The 14,269-nt window shown below is 38.4% G+C and overlaps 1 protein-coding gene across 5 annotated transcripts in view; it reads left to right on the top strand.

Annotated features, from left to right (window-relative positions):
* cep112 (centrosomal protein 112) overlaps window positions 1-14,269 on the top strand; it is a 133,248-nt gene that overhangs the window by 68,409 nt on the left and 50,570 nt on the right. For all 5 annotated transcript variants that reach the window (XM_023348408.1, XM_023348411.1, XM_023348410.1 and 2 more), the window contains one exon: window positions 6,736-6,966. In XM_023348408.1, the coding sequence (XP_023204176.1) occupies window positions 6,736-6,966 (231 nt within the window). The remainder of the gene's footprint in view (window positions 1-6,735; window positions 6,967-14,269) is intronic.

A 14,269-nucleotide genomic window follows, 5' to 3' on the forward strand; every position in this document is an offset into this window, starting at 1 on the left:
CCACTATAAACGTTTAAAACATTAAAGTTATCAGTTATGTATACAACCCAGCTTTATTGTGTTTTTATTTTTAAATCCACACTTTTAGACGCCCTGGTGAGCTTTCCGATCTGCAGGTGAAGTGTATCTATTTTACAGGGCTTTGTCCTCTCACCGCTGGAAGTCGTCTCTCTCCGGAAAGCGCAGTTTATTCTCTTATTACAGCATTTTCTTGCACAATGACCTGTATGAATTCTTGGTCTGAATCAATGGACGTATCAGACATTGAGGGGGCTATTCTTTTACGATTTACCCCCAAAACAGCAGGTCTTCAGCCTAAACCCCTCCACTGGGTTTTGGGCGCTCTCCAGCCTGGGGAATAGATTGGAGCTCTGTAGGAAGCTATTTGATAAACCAGCCCCCAACTGGGATTGTTTTTTGACTCGTCAGGCTTCGTGGAGAAATGAAATTTGTCATCATGGAAAATTTTTATTTATTGGACGTTGGCTAGAAGACAGTAATTTGAGAAACCACTTGGGATGACACTTTTGGCTAAAACTGCTCATAATTAGTTAGTTTGCACTTTTTTAGATGAAAGTAAAAAAAAGAGTTAAACAGAAAAACAATCTTTATTAAATTTTTATATTTTTTCAAAATGTTTTTTCAAGAAATTATTCCTTAACAGAAAAAAACATTTAAGCATTAAATACTTTGCCGCTCCCTATTCGTCTACAACTGATTGACACACCTAAGCATTAAACAAATTTATAGGTAAAAGCCATCCAGAAGTGCCAAAGTAATATATTTCTATAGACGTTCTGAAAATGTAATTTAAAAAAATGTTATTGTTTTGTTTCATGACCTGATAGTCTTGAGAAGCTTTGTTTTCACAGCATGTAAAAGTAGGACCCATTTGTGAGAATGTGATTTCTGGAGATGCCGTCACCACAGGACATGACTGCTCACAACGCACAGCTCCGCTCATGTCAAAGTGACGTACGGCTTGACAGATCTTGGCATCTGACGACGCTGGAGAGGATGGTGGACTGAAAACAAAGTTCCCCCAATCCTCATTTCATATTCTCAGTTCCTGTTGTTCGCCCGTTCAGCAGTTTAAAGAAGCAATATGACGGCTGTCTAATGTCAAAATCAGAGCGTCAAAATCAACGTTTCAGGCCATGAAAAGAAGGAATATACTATGGCAATTTCTCTGACACTGACAACTACAGATTGGGTGGAGACATTTTTTAGTGTGTTTGCATGCAGAGCGTTTTTCAGCCAGTTAAAACATTGCAAGGGTTGTTTCGCATTATTTTGTACCCTGGTTCAGATAGACAAAGCTGTAGTCTCAGCTTGTCTTCATGCTTAATAAGTCTAAACTTGGCAAAGAAGGAGAACAGCCAACTTCAGTGACTCTCTCCCAGGATGAGTAATAGCTGCTCATCTCCTGGTTGTGGCAAGACTCTAATAAACAGCATTCCTGGCTCCCGGCTTGTGTTTGAGCAGGAGAGCGGATGTGTCGTCGCAGCAGCTGGAGGGAAGAGCTAAAAAATTTGAACAGGGACACGACTTCATCCCACCAGACTGCGTCAGTCAGCAAACTGTGCTGCAACTCATTAGAAAGGCTGCATCACCCATCTGTTGCTCGCTTGGGGTTTCTACATCATTTAGCATGCTGCTAAATACACACAAATATATCCTTACTTATTTATTGTCCAGAACTTAATTTAGGGTTCCGGTTTATAATTTTGATGGTCATTGACCTCTTCTTAGCTCAGAAAATTAAGTTTGTATCCGCATGGACTCTAACAGTGGTAAACACCTTGTTTTAAACTTTTCTAAAGTGTGATGAGGAGATTTCAGTCATTAGTCCGTAATGATACAATATCTCGCCGCCTGCAGCCAGCTATGTGTGTTTCTGTTAGCTGATTAATGCCCCCCAGAGGATGAAGTGGTGCCTTAATTTGTTTCAGTGATCCAACACCAGCATGCATTCCTGACTCCTGATTTTAACCCCAATCCATTTCATATTTTCCATGTTTTTTTGTTTTGTTTTTGTTTTTGTTTTTTCAGTTAGGGCAAACACCCAAACAATAAGTTGGCTTATTCATAAAGCTTTTTCAAATTAAAATTAAAAATGATTTCTACTTCAAAAAAAAGAGAGACAACCTCCTCCTGGGGTTTTCACAAACTCATAAAAAGTCTGAAATACATCCAGGTTTTCTCTTCTTGGTCAACATTTACAGTTGGTTACATTCATAATTTGTATGTTTCTTCATTTGCTTGTTCCAAAATGTCACTGGAGGCACTGGCAGCATTGGTTGTGGTTCCTTTTTTAAGCAATTCCAATGTCTTTCCCACAGGGTTTGGACACTTGTGCAGTTTGTTTAGGGAATAAAAATGGACTGATCCTTTACCAGCTCAGTTATCACAGAAAACTTTATGCAACATGATTAGGCTTGAAAATAGGACTCTAGCCATATGATGCCAACTGTATTATTTTTAACATGCTTATTTCTATGACTTTTACATCTTAAGCAAAATTGTTACTTTCCCCGAAAAGCTTGTTTGTGTCGACCCCTTCTCTTGTCGACTGCCCTCCGGTGGAAGATCAAAGTTAAATATGACTACACACAAGTATGAAGATGCAGAACTTTCATTGATTATGGATTTTTTTTTAAATGCTTGCATAAAACATGCAATGTTTTATTGAACAAAAATATGTATATCATTTGATACAATTGTGTGTCAGTTGATTTTTACCGGATTTCAGTATCATTAAGACGTTCGATTAAATCATACTAGTTAGCCAAAAAGGTAGCAATGATTATTACTGAAATCCTGGTTATATTTACAATATAATTGGTTTTCAAAAAGGATTTAATTCAGAAAATAAAGTATTAAACTTGTTGTCAGTAACTGTAACACTTCGGTGGCATGTGAAGTAGTCAAAAACACATGCATAATAATTCATTTAAATTATTACCACCCAAACCAGTACCGTCTGGCCACCATCCAGCAGTCCACAATGTGCCAATCAGCCTTCTTTTCCTCCCCCCAGCTCCTATTAAAAGAATTATATCTTCTAAAAAAAAAAAAAGCACTGTGCCAAGCAGAAGGTGTGTTCGCCCTGCAACGGTACTGCAGCTACAGTAGGTAACATTGATGAAAAATCAATGAATGCATCTGCTGGATCTGATGAGCACAGACTTAACTTATTACTTTACATGTAATGCATTTTAAATTAATTTATGTATATGTCGCATTCAAATCCTAAGGATCATGAAGGTCACAATAAGTTTTTAAGTAAAACTCATCGAAATTTGCAGAAACTTCTTTCTTTCGAATTTATAGCTTGTCATTAATATTATTTCCCACCCGTTTCCCCTCAATCTCTTGGGTGGCTGTTATTTTCTCCAGTAATTATTTCTCTTCTGAAGGATCATACACACCATCTGGACTTCAATAGCAGAGGAGAAAGTAGGAACTTATTTGAGTTCTTTTGCCTCAGTCGTGTTGAACTAAATTATGAAGTTTTTTTTTCCTTGTTGTTGCTTTCTTTTCTTTTTTTTTTTTTCCCAAGGTTTACAATCCCGAGACGCGATTAAACCGCATCGAATGAAAAGGATGATGACAGACTGTGTCAAAGCTGAGATAAAAAGGATAGCCTAGGCTGGAATGGTCTCTGATGTGTTGTCATTCTTGCATAGAAATTGTTTTGTTACTTGGTAACAATTTACTATTTCACATATGCAGAAGGTCATGTGTTCTGACTACACGGCATATTTAAAGTTGCTGGGTCTCGCTCTGCAATGTCTTATAAATATTAAGCTTCCTGTGTTAGGCTCTTTCAGTCTACTTGTCTGTGGTGTTTATCAATGTCTTTCTTTAGAAAAGTTAATTCATATTTGAGTTCAGATGACTTCTGTTTCAGTTTCTCCCCCATCGTCCCAGTTCTGATCACAGCTGAAGTCTTCAGTGAATGCTGGTGCTCTGATGTGTTTCAACTTGCTTTCATATAACAAATAAAAAGGGTTGAAGGGTACAGACGTTTCACAGAGAACATTAGTGAACAAAAGTCATCATGAATATGAAGAACACACCAAACAGGTCTGTGATAATGTTGTGAAGAAGTTTAAAACAACTGTTAGGTTAGAAAACGTCTTGAACCCTGAACATCTCACAGAGCTCTCCTCAATTCAGGGTTAAAAGCTAAGTAAATACAGGACAATCCTGCTAGAGACTGCCAAAGAGTTGAGGCTGCTTAGGATGACCTAAACATAAGGAATGGTTTAGATCAAAGCATTTCCATGCGTTAGAATGGCCCAGTCAAAGTCCAGACCTAAATTAAAAGTTCAGATCTGCACCAAGATTAGAAAATGTACATTTGAAAACATTTTTCATCCAATCTGCCCGAGCCTAAGCTATTTTGCAAAGACGAATTATCAAAACGTTCAGTTTGTTGATGTCCAAAACAGGTTGATGCAAACTTTAATTACAGCAAGAGTTGTTTTTACAAATCGGTTGACTTTCCTGTTCCTTTGGGGTATGGAGAAGAGTTTTAACCTCGTGTAGACCATGGAACAAAAGATTGATCTGTTAGGGGCTACTCACTCAGGGCCTCCTGAAGACAAATGCTCACCACCATTTTCAGATTTTTATTAGTATAGCCATCATAATTACAGTACTTCGTGCTGGTCTGGAGCATAGAATCTAAATAAAACATTTTAAAGTCCATGGTTGGACAATGACATGTGATATTTTTAATCTAAATAAATGCATTTATTATAAATTGCTGTTGTACCCAGAGCAAAGTCTTTCATGTGTTTGCTATATGTCAATGCTGAGATTACTGCTCTGGATGATTATATACTTAGTTATTAAGAGACTTAAAAAAAAATAGTATCAACTTTAGTCAAACAGAGAATTATGCATTAAAAACACCCCAGGGCTCACATGGTATTGCTTCTTGCCCTTGATTGCAAAAGCGGAGCAGAGAAAATTGCGAACGATCAGACAGAATTTAGGGGACACGATTTCATGTTTGTTTTCTTTGAATTTGCTGCTTGTTATTCTGAATGTGTGTGACAGCTCGAGACTATTCGTCTTTATGTGCACGCCCACGAACACGCGGGGAGATCTGTGTGCATGAACCAGTGTAGACAAGAGTGTAGCTGGTAGCCACAGCTTCTGCTTGTTTATGTGGCGCTCCTTTTAAGTCCCTTTTGCTTCTCCTCAGTGCCCCCTAAATAAAAAGCACTTCAGACACTCGCTGTCTGATAGCCTTAACGCGGTGTTGTCCTGGGATGCTCGGGCCTTTCTGGCGGCTGGGGACCGGGCAGCAGGCAAGAGCACATGCTGAAACAAAGGAAAGTAATGAGGATGTGCAATAACTGGGGAATAGGTGCAATACAGGTATGTTGGAGTGAAACAGTGTCCTTCATCTTAGACCTCTCAAAACGTCACTGTAATATTTATTGCTTATTGCTTCTAATTGGTGGAGTCATCCTAGAATGCCTTTAAGGACCAGGCGCCTATTTTCATAGATTGTCTGTGCATCCTTAAATTTATGCATCTAAAATTAAGGCCTTGAAATGTCTTAAATCTGTTAGAAATATATAAGTTTGCCCTAAATATGTTGCTCGGAAGTCTTAGATTTGGTCATGGCAGAACTATTTAATCTTGTATGTGTTGTTTTTTGGGGGGGTTCCCGGGACTGTCAGGCCAAAGTTTGAGTCATCCGCAGACATCTTCATGGCTTTCTGTGACTCGAGGCGGTTGCAACTACCAGTAACCAGCTGCTAGTAAACCCTTGCTTGTTAGCTAGCTAGCTTTTCTATATCTATCATAACTGAGTGCAAGTTCGCTGTACGTTTGTTTTCACCAATGACTCATTTCTATTGTCAACCCATACGAGGCTAGGTGCATTCTGTGCAAAAATATCTGATTGTAATACAGCAGGATCACCCAACCTTCCTGTACATTTATTTTTAGATTTTTCTGTCTTAAATTTCATTCAAGGTGACATTAAAAGTCCTTTAAAAGTATTAAATTTGACTTGCTGAATCCTACATTTACCCTGATGTAGTACAATTACTTTGAGTACATACTCTAGCTAAATATTAAGGGTCCATGTTCCTTATAAGAACAAATATTGTCATTGCAAATGTTTTCTCTGCCACATCACCTTCAAAACAGTCTCCATCCTTCTAATCATATGATGTTTTTGGGGTTTTTTTATCTTTATTTTTGACATTTTCCAAACTGCAAAGATCTGGCTCCCACTGCACACGTTTGAGCAGTTTATTTTTGCAGTCTTTGCACTCACTTGTGCTTATTAGCATTTCCGCTATGTTATGTTAACTCTCACTGGCAACACTATTAAACGTGCTCTACTGAGAAAAGTCAAAGCTGAGAGGTTTGAAAGGGGGGAGTTAAAGTGAGGAGTTTATTGCAGAGGCCACCACCCACATCCATGCATAGTACAATACAAAAGCTTGAATTTCCACAGAGACTCCTTCTCTCTGATACTGTATCCAATTATCTCTTTCCATCAGCCCACCTCTATTCTTAGACATTACCCTTTCATTTAAATCAATAAACCAACTAAATGTTCAGAAAGACTTTCTACCTTGCAAAATGCATAAAAATTTAAGAACTTTTATGCATTTTCATTCCTAACCTACTGAGTAGAAAAAAATATACAAAGTCTAATAACTTTTCCTCCTCCCAATGCATTTTTATGTCAATCTACAGACAGTTTCTGATTTGGAGGCCCAAGTGTCAACTCTACATGATGAGCTCCAGCAGGCCCATGAGCAGCACAAGCAAAAGCTGGCCGAGATGGTGCTGCTTCAGGAGGAGGAGAGGCAAAAAGAGACCCACGCTAAGGAGGCGGCGATGCAGCAGCTGCGCTCCGACATGGAACGGATGGCCAACGATCTGAAGAAGAGCCACCAACAGGAGATGGACGCCAATCTGGAGAAGGTAAATAGGGGATGAGATATGGGTGAATTCTGTTGTAAGTTCTCAGTATGTTTTATTGGAAGTAGTTCGTGGAGTGTAAGGGAAATTGTCGATTTTTTTTTTTTTTTTTACAAAATGAGGTGTCACTCATTTGTGCTCAACCGCTTTGGGGGTCATGTCCTCAAATAAAATTCATTGAAGTCAGTTTCCTTATCAAGACGTCTGATTGGTCAATAGAGTTCACCTGTGTGTGATTTAATCTCAGTGTAGATCCAGCTGTTCAATAAAGGCTTTAGAAAATGGGATGGCAACTTGGCGCTGTCCTGCAACTTTTAGATATGGTCATGCTCCAACACACCAGAATCAAATAATAACAGGATTATATTCTCAGATTATTCTGCGACTTTTATTAGGTGTGTTTGACCAAGTACACATTGAGGAGTTCAATGATACTGGCCCTTGAAAACTGGAGTTACCCACCTTTGCTTTAGAGGTTTGTTGAAGAACAACAAATTGGGTCATGAAGACATAGAAACACAGTAGACAGATCAGGGAGTTAGTTGCAGAAACACTTTAGGTTAGGCAGATTTAGGTTATAAAACTATATCCCAAGTTTTGAAGATCTCATGTTCAATCCAGCACCTGAAAATGAGAGGACTGTGGGACAAATTCAAACCTACCACAGAATGTCTTTACAGCTAAAGTGACAGACTTGTCAAGAGGAACATCCAATAGAGAAGAAGACAGGTGGCCCATTGTAAGTTTGGAGGAGCTGCAGGGATTCATAGCTCAGTTTGAAAATCCTGTCAACAGGGTTACCTATTAGTCATTTGTTGCCGCTATGAAAGTTTGGGGAGAAAAAGAAAAACATAATAAATATTGTTTGATGTTTATCAACAGCCAAGCAAGGGACACGGCAAAATTGTGGAGAAAGTTACTCTATTGAAATGAGGTCAAAAATAAAAGGTTTTGGCTAACCTATAAAATTCTGAACCCACCATCCTTTGGTGAAGAGGCATGATGTTGGTATCATCATGCTGTGGGTTTTGATTCTTCAGCAGAGACAGAAACTGGTCAGGGTTGATGTGAATCTGAAGGAGCTAGAGACGGCAACTAAGCAGAAAAAAACAATTGAATGTGACTAAATTAAGACGTCCTATTCTGGAGATATGATAAATTCTACTAAGATTTTCCTCTAACATCAATCTGCTACTGCAGCAGGAACCTGGGAGATCAACAGCTTTAACCCAAAATGGTTGCCTTCACTACGACATAGCATGTAGAAATATCCCATGTCTATGTTGCACTTAAAGTGCTAAACCTTACTCCTTGATTCTATACATTATTGTTTACATGTGTTAATGTCTGTGCATTATGCAAATGTTTGTCCTTCTTTCAGTCTATTTCCCCAACTTTAAGTTTGTTCTCAGTCAAAGTTTCAGAAATCAAAGGTTTTAAATGTAATATTTACAACACAGCTAGCAACACAGTGTGGATCTTTGTGATTGCAAATGCTGTTTTTTTAAATGTGTGTGTGTGTGTGTTTGTTTTGAGCTGTAGCTAACAGTATTTTTATCTACATGCTCTAAGTGTGTAATTTTACATTCTGTTTTGCAAGTTCATCCATTCATACTCATCTGCAAAATTATGCTGCATGTGCACCAGACATTTCACAAGACTTCTTCTATAGCTGTGTACAAGGCCAATCTGTACATTTCAAGTAATCTCAATGCAACAATTCCCAATCTTTGTCTGTTGTGTGCATATGAACAATTGAGGTAACAATTACGGCACACTGCTAAAGTTGATTTTTTATTTTTATTTTTCGATCGATTTAGTCGATCCAAAAAAGTAAAATGATCGTAAATCATTCTACTTCAAAACTACAGATTAAAGTTGTCGAGTTAATTTTCTGCAACACCACATGATATTTTATGCAACCAGACTAGTCCCCCCCTTCTGGTGAGTTGACAGAATGCAACCTTCTCCTGAAAGATGTGCCTCCAACAGGCTTTCAGGAAAAAAATGTGTCGATGATATACCTTATTTAGATGTTTAAATCAAATGAAAAGAAAAAAAAATTCTTAATTACTAATAGACTTTTTTTTGCAACTGTTGTATTTGTTATTGATGCTTCTTCAGTTTGCATTTACATTTGCACAAGCTGAACACTAGCTTTATAGAATTTTGGAAATCTTGTAAGTACTTTTATTACATTGGCTTGCACACGTACTTGTCCAAACTGTGACCTTTGTTTTTGTAATGCTCTTTCTACCTGGCCAGTCAGTTCAGGTGGCTGCCTGTGTCCATTTCTATTTATTTTTGGATTGATCAGTTCTCTTTGGGATTCCCAAAACTGGGGTTATTGGTGTAAACCCATCCTGCTTTAAACGTCTTATCTTTATCCCTGACCTGCCTGGTGGGCATCTTTGCTCTCCCTGATGCTCTTTGCTTTTCAGCTGGGTCTTGAAAGAACAGCTTTATTCATCCTGAGAATAAATTAAATGCAGGAGTTGAGACTTGGTTGCAGTGGATTTCATTTTGGACCATTATAAGATAGATGAAGATATATGAAGATAGATTTTTTTATTATTTAAAAGTATTGAAAAGCATGAATCGTTTTTCTTTTGTTTCACTCATAAAAACATTGAACTTTATGGTTGCTACCAGATAAAATGTGAAATAATACAAAGGGTGTGGACACTTAAACCAGCCATTCTATATCTTCAGATCTTTCTTTCTTTCTTTTTGTTTTTTATTATTCCTCTTTCCACCTTCGTAACTCAACCCACATTGCAAAATCACTCGTAATCTTTTGCTAGTCCAGCAGGAACTGACCTAAGGTAATGCTGATCAGAACCTAATCCTTCCACAGGGCCCCTCAAAGAGAGCGTTTTTCATTAGACACCATCCCACATCAGCTGCACAGCATTAGCTCCGGAATGCATGCACCTCCAAAACACTGAGGCGCCATTTTGGCTCCATGTGGCACACAGAACCGAGAGTACTGATGTGGTAGAAATCCTAAAAACAGTGCCTCCAGCTTTTCTTCTTTAGGTGCTTGAAAGCTGTTTTGTTGCAAACACTCAGTTTATCTCCTTCTCTTACATCTTTTTGTGTGCGTAAGGAAAAACAAGCCACAGTTGTCGAGCAATCTGGAGAGGATTCAAAGCAGTGCAGGCGTGTGTTGAACTCTGACTGATACCGCTACCAACTGTGTGCTAGTTTCACTTTTTATAAGCGAGATTAATGAGTTCTCCCTCCTTTTTTGGCAACTAAAAGAGGATGCTTCTAAAAAAAAATCCTCTGCAAAGGTTTGACCATCTTATTCCCCCCGCCTTTTGTACTTTCTAATCTTTCTCCAAGTTTGACTTCAGATGAACGAAGAAAAAATTTCACTTTGTCGTTGCACCCATAGGACTGAAGTCAGTCGGGCCTCAGATCCATATTGACTCGAACGCCCTGTTTTGTAAGCTAAAAATTTCTCAGTCTTTTGATGCCAACAGAAATGCTGTCCTATGCAGTCCACTTTCCTCTTAGAAGTAGAAGCAGGGCAGCTTTCCCCCACCTCCTTTTTTCCTAAACACATCTTCAAAATTTTGATGGAAAAAAAGCAGGAGAAATCCATTAAATCCATGAATGGATTCTCATCAAAGACGTGCAAGTTTAAGGGATAGGCAGTGGAGAGAAAAGGGCTGGATGTTGTGGTGGATCGTATTGGGAGTATACTGTCAAAGCTGCTGGAATGAAATAATGAGAACCAGAAGAATCAGAGGAAATAAGACCAGACTGAGAGATAGTCCTGCACATTTGATCTGCGCCGGAAAGAAAGCAGAGAGGGAAAACTGATGGAGGCAGGCTGAGGGAAAGTTGCGACACTATTGAAGTTTATCTTTGTTGGTGTGTATCCGAGTGTGTGTGCGCATATGTTCTGGGGTGAGAATGAGTACACACAACCTCAGACCTCTCAATCACCCGTACTGCAATGAGGGGACTGTGAGACTGCCTCTGTGCCTGATAAAAACGCCTCATCTCTAGGCTACAGTGAGCAAGAATCTTGCCTTTCACCCACACCACCTCCTTATCTAACTTTCTTTCTCTGCTCCACACCTCCACCCTTCATCTTTATGTCTTCCCCTATATCCTCACCACCTTCTTTAAGTTGTGGCAAAGCTCAGAACATCAGGTGGTTGTCAGAAGTTGGTCTTCACCACAAATCTGAGCTAGGCAGTTTGGAAGCAATTCTCATCTTGTATAAATGTATAAATTCACACTTTGCATACTTTCCGTGGCATATTAAGGAGAGTAGATGTTTGCAGTAAGTGTCTCAGAGTTTTGCTGGTAGCCTAAAACTTCCTTGTGCAACACAGCAGTACAATTTGTGTTCACGCTGGAGAGGTGAGATAATGTGAGACAAAAGATCAAGAGGCTTCAGGTTTGAGGAAATGAATAACGTCTGGAACCGTGAGTTCATATTTACTTTTAGTCTGGAGAGGATGGCTCTTTGAACTGCCAGAGGAGATTATATGGAAGAAAAAAAAATCTGAGATGTTTGCGTATGACTTTGTGTGTGTTCGTGTCAATGCAAGCCTGCGTGCTTGTGAGTATTCATCGAGTGCATGTGTCGCACTAATAGTTACCTAAAAAGACCCCCAATTTTCATGGAATTTAATTGCTTATACGTCGCCTTGTATATTTGTAAGTATTGCGCTCAGTGACAGATGACAGAAATAATCACGAGAGCAGTTTCTGATTTATCCTGAAATGTGAGAAAATGTGCCTGTGCCTAATTTTACTTGAGATCAAGGGCGTTGTGGGAATTTCACAAAAAAAAAACCTGGTGGCAAAACGTCAGCAAGTGACAAAGCTGTTTTTTTGGCTTTGAGTAACCAAATCTTCCTTTCTCAGTCTCACATGTGTTGGCTTGTGGCAGGTATGAAACTTTAATGGTATGAAAACCTTGAATAATAACACTCTGGTTTCACACTGGATCTAATTGATGTAAAACAGAGAAGAACCAGCCGTTCTTACTGTTGCTAAATCTCACTAATGAGATGCCATCTCAGAATTACAGCAGTTCTGTTGCCATCATTTTTTTTTTTAAAACTGTGGTATAGTTTGACCTTAACTATTTAATGCTTACTAGTGTCCTTTGTGATGTATCCCATCGGAACATTTTCATGTGAAAGGAGAATTTAGTCTCATTGTGACATGGCCCATACCATTTTTACTCTAAATAGGAAACGTTTAAAAGCTTCATCCTTGAAGCTGATTTGTTTTCTTCCACATGTTACCATATCCTATATGTGGAACAAGAGCTTTGAGTTTCAGGCAGGGAGGGCTTTTTAAGAAATTTGACAAACTTTCACCACCGCTTGTGATTTTGGTTTTGTTCTACCGTTAACTTCCTGCAGACATGAAACTTTTACATCTATTTCAGATTAAATGTGTGTTTCAACATTAGATTAAATCATGTGCGTCTTCTGTTCATAATACCTAGTTGTTTTTAGATTATATGTATGGAAGACGTATATCTAAAAATTTGTTTTAGAATTTGACTTCTAAGAACAAAGTTTTTAACCATAAAAAGCTGGATGAGCGGATTGCAGCAAGCTCTTGGTTTATCGACTTGGACAGAGATTTTAAAACATCCTGTTGGCTGTTTGCTTCAGGGAAACCGTTTGTTTATGACTTTTGTTCTAAGTGACCTGAGATGCCTCAGCTTTCACACAGTTTTCCATGAGTGCATCCACAGCTCACTGACACTTTCTTTTAATGCGGTTTGACAGATTGGATTTTAATGTGCTTTGACCATTTTGGGTTTTTGTGCATATTTAAACCGGCACACGTTTGATCAGACCACCCAAGACAGTTTGAGTACTGATTTTCAGATGAGAACAAACGGTTCTATTAAGATGTTGGAATCTGTGACTTTCTCCTCCGAATTTAATAAATATTTGGTACAACTTTGCTCATCACTGCCTCTTTTGTTTGTTGTCTTTCACAGTAATGTGATGATTGATATCACTTTGCCTTATGATAATGTTGTAGAACACCTAATGTATCACCAAATCCTGAATTCGAACCAAATTCTTCCACTTAAAAAAAAATTCAATGGATTTTTATATTGCCATCAACATCTTAAGGCTTTGTGTCCTTATGCCAGCTTTATCTTAAGACCAACATGGACATGATGTTCACCACACTTCATTCAGTGCTGAATAAATTAAAAAATAAAATTTCATTCTCAAAGATATTACTGTAATAATAAATACGACTTGGCACAACAAAGTCTTGAAAGATGATACACCCATATTTTTATGCCATCACTCAAAAGAAGTGTTTGCATTTTTATAAGTAAATCCTGCTCATTATGAGCCTCCAGCAGCTCATTTCACTTTGATCTGACAAACACAACACAAATTTGGGCATTATTGTGAAGTAGAGCCTCCCTTTGTTTGCTTCTTTTGGTTTTATACTCTGTAACTTGGTCTGGATCAAACATAAAGGTCGGGACCGTTAAGAGTTGATTCCATTATGTTACACTGAACCTTTATCCCTGCAGAACACAATTAGCCTGAACTCTTGATCTTGTGTTTTACTGCCATACAGAATTGTGAGAAACTGGCTTCTCTTGAGTGAATTAAAATATAACCAATAATTGTTTACAGTGGGTACTCTTACACATTTGTAAAATTACTCCAAACTCCCTATAAAAGTGTAAACTGACAAGTGTTGACAATATTTTCATTATGGCCCCAGAAAACTCATACTTACTGAAAAAGGGTTTGTGATGTAGAAACCTAAAAGTTTCCTAGAGCTCTTTCTATGGACTTTCTCACAAAGTCTCTAAAACTGTGCCTACCCCATTTACATATATCTGTGTCACACAGTTTATTGTCTTAAATGCTAACATGTCTTTGTAGTGACAAGTCAGGATCCAGAATCTTAAACTAAAGTGATGTTTATGTCATTAACATTGAAATTAATCCATTCAGCTTTGATCCTGACCCCCCTGAGACATTCACTCCTTCAGCCAGGAGGTGGTGGTACGAGGTTGTTGTCATTGTCGTCATAGGTATGTCTTTGCCACAGCTGACTTAATAGTTTGGTCCCCTGCCATTTGGAGATACACCAAATCATATTATTCAGTCGGTCATGGATTAGACGAAGAGGAGAAAAACATTGGCTGGGGGATGATCAAAGAGGGCCCACATTCAGCTTACCCTGACAGACTTACTGTGAGACAATAAAACAGAGGAGGCAAAGCGCAGAATCTGATTTTGGGGCGTAAATGTATATTATTAGGTCTTTATGTCTAAAT

The sequence above is a fragment of the Xiphophorus maculatus genome, chromosome 16 (genome assembly GCF_002775205.1).
Source record: "Xiphophorus maculatus strain JP 163 A chromosome 16, X_maculatus-5.0-male, whole genome shotgun sequence".
Classification (NCBI taxonomy): domain Eukaryota; kingdom Metazoa; phylum Chordata; class Actinopteri; order Cyprinodontiformes; family Poeciliidae; genus Xiphophorus; species Xiphophorus maculatus.